We start from the raw sequence: 10,400 nt of genomic DNA, 5'->3' as shown, positions 1-10,400 counted from the left end.
CGCTGCGGTGCTCGGCGCGGCGCGGCCCCGCCGGTCCCCACGGCGCGGGTGGGCGCAGCGGGTGCACCTGGGCGGTGCGGCGCGGGGGGGCGGGGCTACCTGACAGTGATTGGCAGCTCGGCGGCAGCCAATGGCGGCGCGGGGCAGCGGGAGCCGGGAGGGCGGGGCCGGGCGCACGGCGGGGCGGGGAGGGAGGGGAGGATGGGGGGGGGCGGGGGGCGGCTGCGGCGCGGAGCGTGTGCAGCACCGCGGGGCCGCAGCCGGTGTCGGTGCGAGTGAGGGGAGAGACCCTGCAGGGGGGCGGGGGGGGGAGAGACAGACACGGATCCGGATCCCGATCCGGTGCGGCGGCCGGTGTCGGCGGCGGGAGGAGCCGGAGCAGCCGGCAGCGCGCCGCGGAGGAAGGAAGCGCGGGGCTGGCCGCTGCGTGTGCAACCTGGCTGTTCCTGCTGCCCACGGCCACTCGCGGGGTTCGCTGCCGGCGCTGCCTGACAGCCGCCCGCCGCGGGGTTTGTCGCCGGGGCTTTGGCGGGGGGGGGAAGAGCCGGCGGTCCTAAACGACCCGGAGGCGTGATTGAAAGCGAGCAATAATTAACTGGAGGAGGAAGAGGAGGAGGAGGACGGGGGTGGAGGAAGACGAAGGAGGAAGGCACCGCGCGGCAGAGCCCAGCCGAGCCGAGCCAGCGAGCGGCGGGACGCGGCAACTTCGGCCGCAGCGGAGGAGCCGGAGCCGGAGCCCTGACCGCAGCGGCGGTCGCCGCCTCAGCCCGTGCCTGCCCTGCCCGAGGGGGGAGAGCCCCGCCGCCTCCCCGGCCGCCGGACATGTCGGAGCATAAGGCCGTTGATCCCAAGTTATCGACGACGGACAGGGTGGTGAAAGGTGGGTGCTGCGCCCGTTCGGCCGGATCGTCCCTCCGTGCCCCGGTCTGGGGTCGCGTCCGTCCTCCCCCCCCCTCCCTTTTCCCTCCTCCTCCTTCCCCGCCCCGGGCAGGTACCGCGGGGTTGCCGGCGGCGCGGCCGCTGGAAGCGGTGGGCTCGGCCCCGGTGGCTTGCGCCGGGCCCCGGTGGGGGATTTGCGGCTTCCCTCTCCTGCCTGCCCGGCGCTATATTGCAGCATTTCTCCCCCTCCCTCCCCCCCTTCGCCTCCCCCTCTCCGCCTTGAAGGCGCTGCACAGGGCTGGCGTGAGAGAGAGGGGGAGCCCCAGCTTCCTCACCCGCCCCGGAGCCTGGGGGACAGGGGGGCTGGGCTCTGTCCTCCCTCCCCCAGCCCGCCCGCTTCTCCGGGCATCCCCCCTTTCTTCCTCCTCCTCCTCTTCCTTTGCACTACGCTCCCCGGATCCCCCCCGCAGGCTGCGCCGCCGCTTGTCACTGCCGTGGGGCTCCCCGCATGCAGCAGGATGATGCCGGGAAACCTCCGGGGCTCCTCTTCCCTCTCCGCAACCCAAACCCTACGCTGTGGGGCGGGGGGGGGGAGAACCGGGTGCTGCGCTGCCCGGCTTCCCTCCTCCCTCCCCCGCCCCGATCCCTGCGGGGCCGCCCCCGCGACACCCGCGGCGGGGATGCCGAGCGGGGAGGGAGGCCGGGGCCGTGGGCACAAGGGGGGCGGCGAAGGTTTTTTTCTCCTCCTCCATCGTCTCCTACTGACGGCCCGGCCTGCGGGGATGTGAAGTTATCCAGCGGCCGTGCTCCCGCGTGTGCGTGCAGATGTGCGGGGGGGTGGTGTGCGTGTGTGTGTGTGTGTGCGTGGCCTCGGCACAGGCACGTATCGGCTCCATGGCTCGGGCTCGGTTCCGAAGGTATGCGTGTGCTGCCAGCCGCGGCCCTGGAAATAAATTAAGAGTTGGGATTAACAACACATTGTGCCCTGCAGTGCAGAACAAGGTCTCGTTTCCTGGGAAAAGGCCCGGTTTAAATGGCACATGTGCGTTTCTCGGTCTCTCTGAGGTGTGTGTGGATTCGGTGGCTTGGGCTTCTCGGTTTTACGCTGGCCACGTAGCTGGATATGCTTGGATAGAGTGGATTTCATGGGGTTATAACCCATATACCACTCCAGTGTTATGGTGGAAAGTACAGATCCTAGATGGAATATGCATCCATCCCGAAGCCAGGAGGCTGGAAGTTGAAATGGCCTTGGAATAGATACACCTTTCAGTTTACATGAGTGTGTATACCAAAGCTAAACACTCCATGTAAATATTAGTCCTAAAGGAATATATTTTTGTGTGTGTGTTTATATCTATTTACACTTCCCTTCTTAAGCTTTTTTCTCGCTTAAGTTTTTTGCCCTCCAAATGAAGTTGTAGGTCTTCAGATGTTGCAAGAAATGTAATTGCAGGCATGATAAGATTTTTTTTTAAATGGCTTGGGAATTCACCTTTACTTTGTAATATCTGGATTATTTATTACTTGTTTAAGTGGCCAGTCTGTTTTATCACACCAAGAGTAGGCTTTAGAAGCCTGAAACAGCTATGTTTATCTTTGGTAGAAACAAGAACTGTCCTACTGGGAAGACTTCTTCATGATTATGGGATGCCTAACTTTTTTTTTTATTAAGACCTGCCTTGTTCCTAACTCATTACCAAATGCCCTGATCTTTGCTATGGCAGATCTTCCTTTGGCTCAAGTCCATGTTAATCATGAACAGGAATTACCACAGTATTTACAAAACCCTCCGTGGTTTCAGCACCTTTTAATGTGTTTTGATAGCAATGGCTCATTTTTCACCATGCAATAATATCTCGGACATCTAAAAGCACCATTTCTAAGAAAAATTGGCAGTACATATGATTAGATATTTTTCTTCATTAGATATTTTTTCTAATGCAACTGAAGCTCAAATCAACTTGGAACTGAGCTAAAGTACTGAACAAAAAGAACAGAAAATGCCAGGTGAGATGGACAACTAAGCAGTGGAACTGGTGTCTCACAATGCCAGTGTTTCACTGGAGAAGATGTGTTTAACTGGTTCAGTCCCTTATTAAATATTGAATTCCTTTTAAGGTCTTAAAATAGCATCTGAAGAGAGTGGTACACAGTCAACTAATTCTTAATAGGATTATTCTTTGCTGTATCATAGGCACTTCACACTGCCTTTGTGTAGACTAAGGAAATTGAGTAAGAAAACAATTGGTGGTAATAATAATAAAGACAGGAAAATACGACTTTGTTCTTTCTTTCCTATAGGACATGGTGTGTACCTTTTTGAGATTAACAACTGAAGTATGCTTGCAATGACACATGAGGAAAGAACATTAAAAAAAAATTAAAAGGCACCTTGTAAGCAGTAGTTGGAGAGCCTTGGTGTTTTAGAGAGGAAAAACAGATATTCTGGTGTTGGTGAGATATAATGTGTGAAAACAATTTTTTTTAAAGTTAGAGTATCATGTAAAACCTTACTTGGAAAGGAAATGTTTTTAGCATATGTATACAGGCTCTGGATTAAACTGTCTTCTGTTTGCATGTAGGTTGGTTGGGGTTTTGGGTTTTGGATTTTTTTGCTTGTTTTTACTGTGTTTGGCGTTTTTGAAAAACCCTTTTGATTTGCTGGTGCATGACAGGAGGTGTCTTTTCCTATCCCTCTAACAGCAGTTCTGGCTGGGCACTCTTACCCAATGGTGGGGTGGGTTTGGGGAGGCTGGGACAGTTCAGCAGATTCTTGCACAATGCCTGTGGCTGAGAGCTTTTTTGGGTGGTTGCTCTGGGCTTGGCTTTTTTGTTGTTTTTTTGGGTTTGGTGTTTTCTTTTTTCTTTTTTTTTTTTTTTGTTTGGTCATGCTTCAAATCCTCAAATATGCTGAGAAGTGGGGTGTTTCCATAGGTGAAGATTTCATCTCATGCTCTTTTTTCTTTGCTTATTGAATCATCAGAAATGTGCTTTAACTGATCTGAATTGAAAATAAAACACTTCTGGGAGAAGAGGAAAAAGGCTCAGGGACCCCTAAGTATTTGCTTGTAAGGTTTTGGTCTTCTCCCACCTCTGTTATGCAGCTTGTACACAGTTAAATTTGACCTCTGGAGTGAAATGTTTGGATCTGATGCTGTCGTGCAATGAGCAGTGGAAAGAAGGAATTCAGGTCTAACATTAAGTTTTCAGAAGGAAATTAAGGCTCAGTAAAGTTGAGAAAATTGTTTTCTGCTGAGTTAAAGGGAAGGAGGGTCCTTTATGTGAATCCAGAAGATGCAGTTACAATTGGAAAAGTAGTTTTTGGATTTACTCTTTTGCTCTCCTTTAGATAGCACTTCAGATGCAAACATTCTCTATCCCTCTCTGGATTTTGTGAAGGTGTCCAGGAACAACAGGTTGAATGGTGTGGTGACTGCAAATCAGATAACCTGTACAAGCAGGAGTTGGCAGGATCAAGGCTCAGGACAACATCCTGTTGCAACAAATGCTCACTTGTGCTTCCAAATGGAAATTCCAGTGTTGGAGGTGTGATGCAGCCTCCCCCTGGGCAGAACTAAGTTCTTGTTCTCCTTCAGGGCTGAGAAAGCTGCTCCTTGCTTATGTTGCTTTTAACTCCCAAGACTTGGCAGCCAGAGTGTGGGCTTGGTTGTTCTTGGGAAGGTAGGGATACCTGTCCAACAAAAACTGGCCTGAGGATTGTGGCTCATTCCTCTTGGGTCACAGAACAGCTGCCTGATGTCAACAGCTTCTGGTCACTACTGACACGAGCAAGATTTGAACCCCACTGACCTGGAGAGAAAAGCTGTGTATCATGTTACTTGATCTCCTCAAAATATTCAGTATTGCATTACTGCCTTCTAGAAATACTGCTCTAAAGCAGAGTAATCCTACATAAAAGCTTTGAAAGTCAACTCGAGTGGTCATGCAAAAGAAGTAAAGGCAGTATTTCTTGGAAATCTTGCTGCTAGCTAGGTACAATTATTTTGATTCTTCTGGGCAGTTCAGATGCTTACTTGCTTTTGAATGGTGTGTTTGTGGGGTTTATTTTTTGCTTTTTATTTTCTTTCTTTGAAGGAAAACAGAGTTTTAATGAAATCCTTCCAACTCAGCTGTTTAAAGGGGCTGCTGCCATGGCTTGGGAACCTTGGTTATGGCATTCTCCTTTCTTCTTGAACATTCTATGCAGAGGCATATGCTCCCCTAAAAGCTGGACACTGGTCTTTCCTGTCTCTGAATTTCAGAGTGTGCCATTATTCATGGTCATCTAATGTTCAGGCTGTTTGTTGGTGGTAATATAATACCAACACCAGCTCACAATCAATATGTTACCCATCAGTGTTAATTTCAGATTAGTGAAAGGTAAAATTGCTGTCAATAATGGGAATTAACAATGAAGTTTAGAGTTTCCATTAGTCCAGGGAGACCTGTGTGTACTTGCCAAGGGCTTGTACTCCAGGCTGGGATCCAGCATCAGAGTATTGCAGGAGCCTGCCTCTGTCTCTCCCTGAATCAAATGCAACTTTTTTTCCAACATAGATGCATCCTGCAAGTGCTGGGCTGCCCTGCTGTGGTTTTCCAGTAACTTGTGATGACCTGAATGTCAGTAGTGTTTATAAATTTTTTTTTACATATATTTGGTGCATATTTGAGTGTCAGGAAACGTATGACAAGGACCAGTGTTGCTTGGATAGTCAGAGCTGTCTAATGACAGTAAATCAGATGGTTTTGTGCCCCTTTTTTCTGAGGGTGCTGGTGATTCAGTATCTGCCTGATCCTCCTGAAGGAAAGGAGGGAGTTTATTTGTAGCTGTTCCTATTGGCATAGGAAAGCTGACTCTGTTTTTCTGTAATTAATATATCCCTGGGAATATACTTGCTGTGGGGAAGCCTGCATTTGGGATTCAGGAGGGTTGTTAACTGGTGGATGTAAGATGGCACTGGTACAGCTGGGAGTTACCAGCTCTTCTCTACCCACTTTCACCTTCAATTGAAGGGGTGGGGGTTCCTCCACCTCAGCTTTTTTCACTCTGTAATCACAGATCCCCTGCTATCTTCACCAGGCAAGCCACACCAGGTGCAGCTGAGAGCAGGGAGCAGCTGAATGTGCTTGCATAGGGTTAATTCAATAAAGAAAACGAGGTGGGTTGGTTGCTTCCTTATAGGTAACCACTTTGCTCCTATATGGTGGGCAGAATGAAGTTAATGGCTGTAGGAGCAGGGGGTTCTATCAGCTTGATGCTGCTTGGAGAGTGCAGGTTTGTCCCTGACACTGCTGGAAGGGGGGTGTGTGTCTGCCAGGGGTACCAGGCTCATCTTGGGTTGGGAATGCAGTAATGTGAAACTGAAACAAAACCAAACTCCTCTGCTTGACGGGCTGGGGTGATAAAGCTGGTGATTTATTTTGATTTGTGAACTCCCCAGCCCTAGTCATTAAGATAATTCTGTAAATAAGGCCTTCAGCACAGCAAGTCTTGTGCTGTGTGAGCACAGGGCAAAGCTGTGCTCTGCCTTGCTGCTGGAGCTGTTGCTGCACTGCATGGGTGGGAGGCTTTCCTCAGTCTCTGGATATGAGTCATTTGCTGAGCCTGTTCTCTCAGAACTGATAGAAGGTGAGGGACAAAATTGCTTGATTTGTGTCTTAAAAAAACTTGGGTATGCTTGTGAATTCCGTGTTGGCTTGAGGTGTCTTCTGTTACCTGCTCTTTTTGGCTGAGCCTGGCAAGAGAGCTGGTGCCTCTGGTACCCTTGGTGGTGGTGATAAGCTTGAAAGAGGAGTTTGGCTGTTATCAGCATTGAACTTAGCTGGAAAATGTGAACCAGTTTAGGTCATTTTCCATAGGGGGATGTTGCAGAGAACAGTTGTTTCCTCTCTGCTATCCATTTCCATATTGGACAAAATCTGCTTCCATTGTGTGCCTACCACTTAGAGATTATGTGTGTGGTTGTGCTTGCTTTTCTGGGCAGGTTGTGATGGGAAGATCAAATGTGAGATCTATTTGCCTTAGATTACATAAGTTGATATTTTAAGACTTTTTTTGGTAGTTCCATGACTTCCAGAACTCTCCCTTTCCTCACTGTCTGGTGTTTCTAAAGGAATTGTCTGCCACTGGCCATTTTGAATCATGCCAAAAAATAAGTATCTGTAGCTTGGTTACTCCATACTATAATTTATTTTTTTTTTTAAGTTCCTTCTAATTTTCTGAGTGGCTCCTACTTAAAGGACAAAGGCAGGACTATAATTTAAATTACATACTCCATTTAAATATGATTATTAATTTGTCCAAGTCTTCCCAGTAATGTTCAAGCAGCATGCAGAGGAGGATAGTTCTGTCTTTATATCTTTAAAGAATGTGGAGAAAAGTACTTCCTTAAGAGTATGTTGAGATGCAAAGATACTGCTTAACACTTTTCTCAAGCGTTCCATAAAAGAAGCCACAAGTTTCTGAAGTAAAAGCCACTTCAAATCATCTCTGTGAAAAGGTATCTTCTGATACTCTTGTGTGTGTGGTTTCACCAGTCAAAGGCAAGTTACAATTGCATAATGGTTCTTCAGCTGAACACTTAAATTATTTCCTGCTCTGATAATCAATCATTTACCTAGGTTTCCCCCATAAAAGATCATTTTATGGCTACTCAATCAATAATGGTGGGAAGCATCATCCCAGCTCTGAAAAATATTACAGCATATGTGCAGTGAGTGCTCCACTGCTGAGGCTGGAGGTTCAGGCACACTGCTGCTGGAGCTGTACCCCAGGTATGTTCTTGTTGGTACCCTTTAATTGCTGGATGTAAAGAAACAGGCAGACAATGTGTGCTATGATGGTGAATTTTTCTTTAAAGATAAAATTCGAAACTATTCCTATCCTCCTTACTCCTCCACCAGAAAGCTGCTACTGTTGAAATAACACCTCCAGAGTAGTACCTTCTTGACAGTCATTTACATGCATCTTAAACTGACTATGAAATCTATTTTTATAAGTGAGGTTAGGCATGGCAGCGTTGATATGGCAACACTGCTGGATGAGGAGAGCAGGGCTGTCTTACTTAAGGTTGAATGATGGTGCCAACACAATCTCCAAGTGATTTTCAGCTGACACCATTTATGATGGGAGTTGGAGAGGAGAAGGAGCAGAGTGGAAAGAGTCAAAAATGGTGTTTTTAGTTAGAAGTGAATTCCTGGGTGTCTGGGGGGCTCCATGTGCCCAAGGTCTAAACGGCATTTTTTCTTTTCAGGGTCTATTTCATGAAGTTTTGGAAACGTTCAGTTTGAGGGTTGTGTATTGCTTATACTTCCTAGAAATAAAGCTCTGCTGCACTGAGTTTCTGTTGCAGCTTCCTTTTGGTTTTGACAAGTTTATTTTAAATACTCTCTTGTGTTTCAGTATGCACTTTCTTTTCCTGCCTTTTCCTTTCCTATGGTTCTGCAAACTTTTCTCCCCTTGTTGCTTTCCTACTTGTTGTTAAGCACGTGGAGCAGCCTCAGTGGTAGCTGTGCTTTGAGTCCCTAATACAAAAGGTTCAGTGAACAGTCCTCTGCTGCCTTTGGTGTATCTGGAGCTGCTTGGAGAAACCTGTGAGAATTGGGGAAGTGTTTTCTGTTGTAATTCTGCAGCCAGCTGCTGACTCTGTAGCTTTCCTTTCAGTGAATAGCTCCACTCTCAGTGTGCTGCTCTAGCTCTACCCTGCTTGTCACAAGGATGTCTCTATTTTGCAGTCCAGCTGCTGCTTTAGGTTGCTTAGCAGTGATGTGGAAAACTCAGCAATGTGACTGGTAGTTTTAACTCTTAGTTTGCAAAAAACCCAACTCTGAGGGCTAGCTAGTGGTGTTCTTTGGTTAACTGGAGAAGAGGGGTGGTCTAAGTACTTAAGCTTTGGTGTCTTTGCAACCAGGCACAAGTTAATTAGCAACAGGAGGGAGGATTTGGTGAAGCTGGAAATGCTTGCTTTGAAAAAAAAAAAAAAAAAAGAATTTCACCAAAGATAAGTGAACTTTACAGTCCCCACCTTAAACTCTAAGCACAAAAGGTGCAGAAGCAATTCTGTGATTTAGGATCATCTTTGTGGTAGAGAAAGAAGGACAAAACTGTTCTAAAATATGCTTGTGTTAAATCTCCCCAATAGTAATAACTATTTTTGCCTTTCAGATAGGCATATATGGCTTAATAAAATAATCAAGGACTGCATTCCAGGGCTTTCAAAATTGCTGTAACACGATTGAATAAATCACAGAATCTTAGGATCTGCCAAGTTGGAAGGGACCCATCAGGAGCATCAAGTACATCACATAAGTACTGATGGAGCCAGGGATCAGGATAACAGCTCAAGCACTCTACACCATATTCTCTTTCTCCATCCCATCTTTTTGAAGTGTGCATCTTAGCCATGTTACTGCAAAATATTTTCTAGTTGTCTTACCTGTCATATGAGGTAGAACTGATGGAGGGGAAAAAAAAAAGCATATGCTACCAACCCAGTTCTGATGGAGGGGAAAAAAAAAAAGCATATGCTACCAACCCAGTTCTGCTTTAGTGATGGCTCTGATACTTACCACTTATACAGAAATACCAGGCCTTCAGAGTGCTGCCACAAGAAAGGAAGTGCATTTGGAATTTTCTGGTTAGGATGTTGCAAATAGCATGTCTTAATAATGGCTTACACAGGAGTGGTGCTGGAGACAGGCTTTTAACACTCACCCTGGATGTTGTTTAATAGACTTAATTAATAGAATCCAAACAACAGGTTTTTGGCCTAGTTTAGTATGTGATTAGATTTTAATTTTTAATTTAAGCTTTTGCGAGTGTCTTTGAAGGTAGGTTGTACTTTTTTTTTTTTTTTTTTTTTGAAGTAGCCATTATTTGGGAAGAAATCCTTTGCAGTCTGGATAAGTGAGCCAAAGTGAGAAAAAAGTCTCAGCTTCTAACATGTTTTCCATTGTTGTATGTGATTTTAAATACATATTTAACTGTTCCTTCTCTTTCTTTGGATGGGGATGCTTCATTTCATCCTTCTTGTACCATGGTTGTATGTGTTGTTACCAAATCCTTCACTTATTTCTGTGAAGATGGGTGCATGCTGGATAATTAGGTGAGAGTCTTTGTCAAGTGTTTACAATTCCTCTGGAAGTGTTTTTCTGTCCTGAAGTGGAGAAACTGGTAAAATTAATGCTGATGTTCTTATATTGGTGATTTCATTGGTATCTAGGAGAAAAAAAAAAAAAGTAGAGGAGCTCATGGCTTCTTTCTGGTCTATAGTTGTGTGTGGGTGACTTTGGAAGGGAAAGCACATGGCTGGGGAGAAACATGTTCACAGGGATTTTCTCTAGAAATTATATGAAATAACTTGGAATAGTGTGTTCCAGCCTCTGGGGAGATTTTATTGGGGGGGATACATCCTTTTCCTTAGCTTTTTCTCCATTTGGTAAGGAGTTGTGCTGTTGTATCTGAGAGTGGTTTCTGCATCAGTTTTTATGTTTTGGGTTTTTTGTGTTTGTTTTTTTTT

General features: G+C 46.4%; 1 protein-coding gene across 2 annotated transcripts in view; it reads left to right on the top strand.

The window, feature by feature from the left end:
• The first annotated feature begins 228 nt into the window (after nt 1–228).
• The window catches only part of PPP3CA (protein phosphatase 3 catalytic subunit alpha), a 135,890-nt gene continuing 125,718 nt past the window's right edge, over nt 229–10,400 (top strand). Inside the window, exon 1 of one of the 2 annotated variants that reach the window (XM_071742579.1) lies at nt 229–880. In XM_071742579.1, the coding sequence (XP_071598680.1) occupies nt 823–880 (58 nt within the window). In that variant the 5' untranslated portion in view covers nt 229–822. Of the gene's footprint in view, nt 881–6,423; nt 6,512–10,400 lie in introns of those variants that run through there. The other variant, XM_071742580.1, reaches the window with a different exon arrangement.

The sequence above is a fragment of the Heliangelus exortis genome, chromosome 4 (genome assembly GCF_036169615.1).
Source record: "Heliangelus exortis chromosome 4, bHelExo1.hap1, whole genome shotgun sequence".
Classification (NCBI taxonomy): domain Eukaryota; kingdom Metazoa; phylum Chordata; class Aves; order Apodiformes; family Trochilidae; genus Heliangelus; species Heliangelus exortis.
This window is presented reverse-complemented; position numbering and strand designations above follow the sequence as displayed.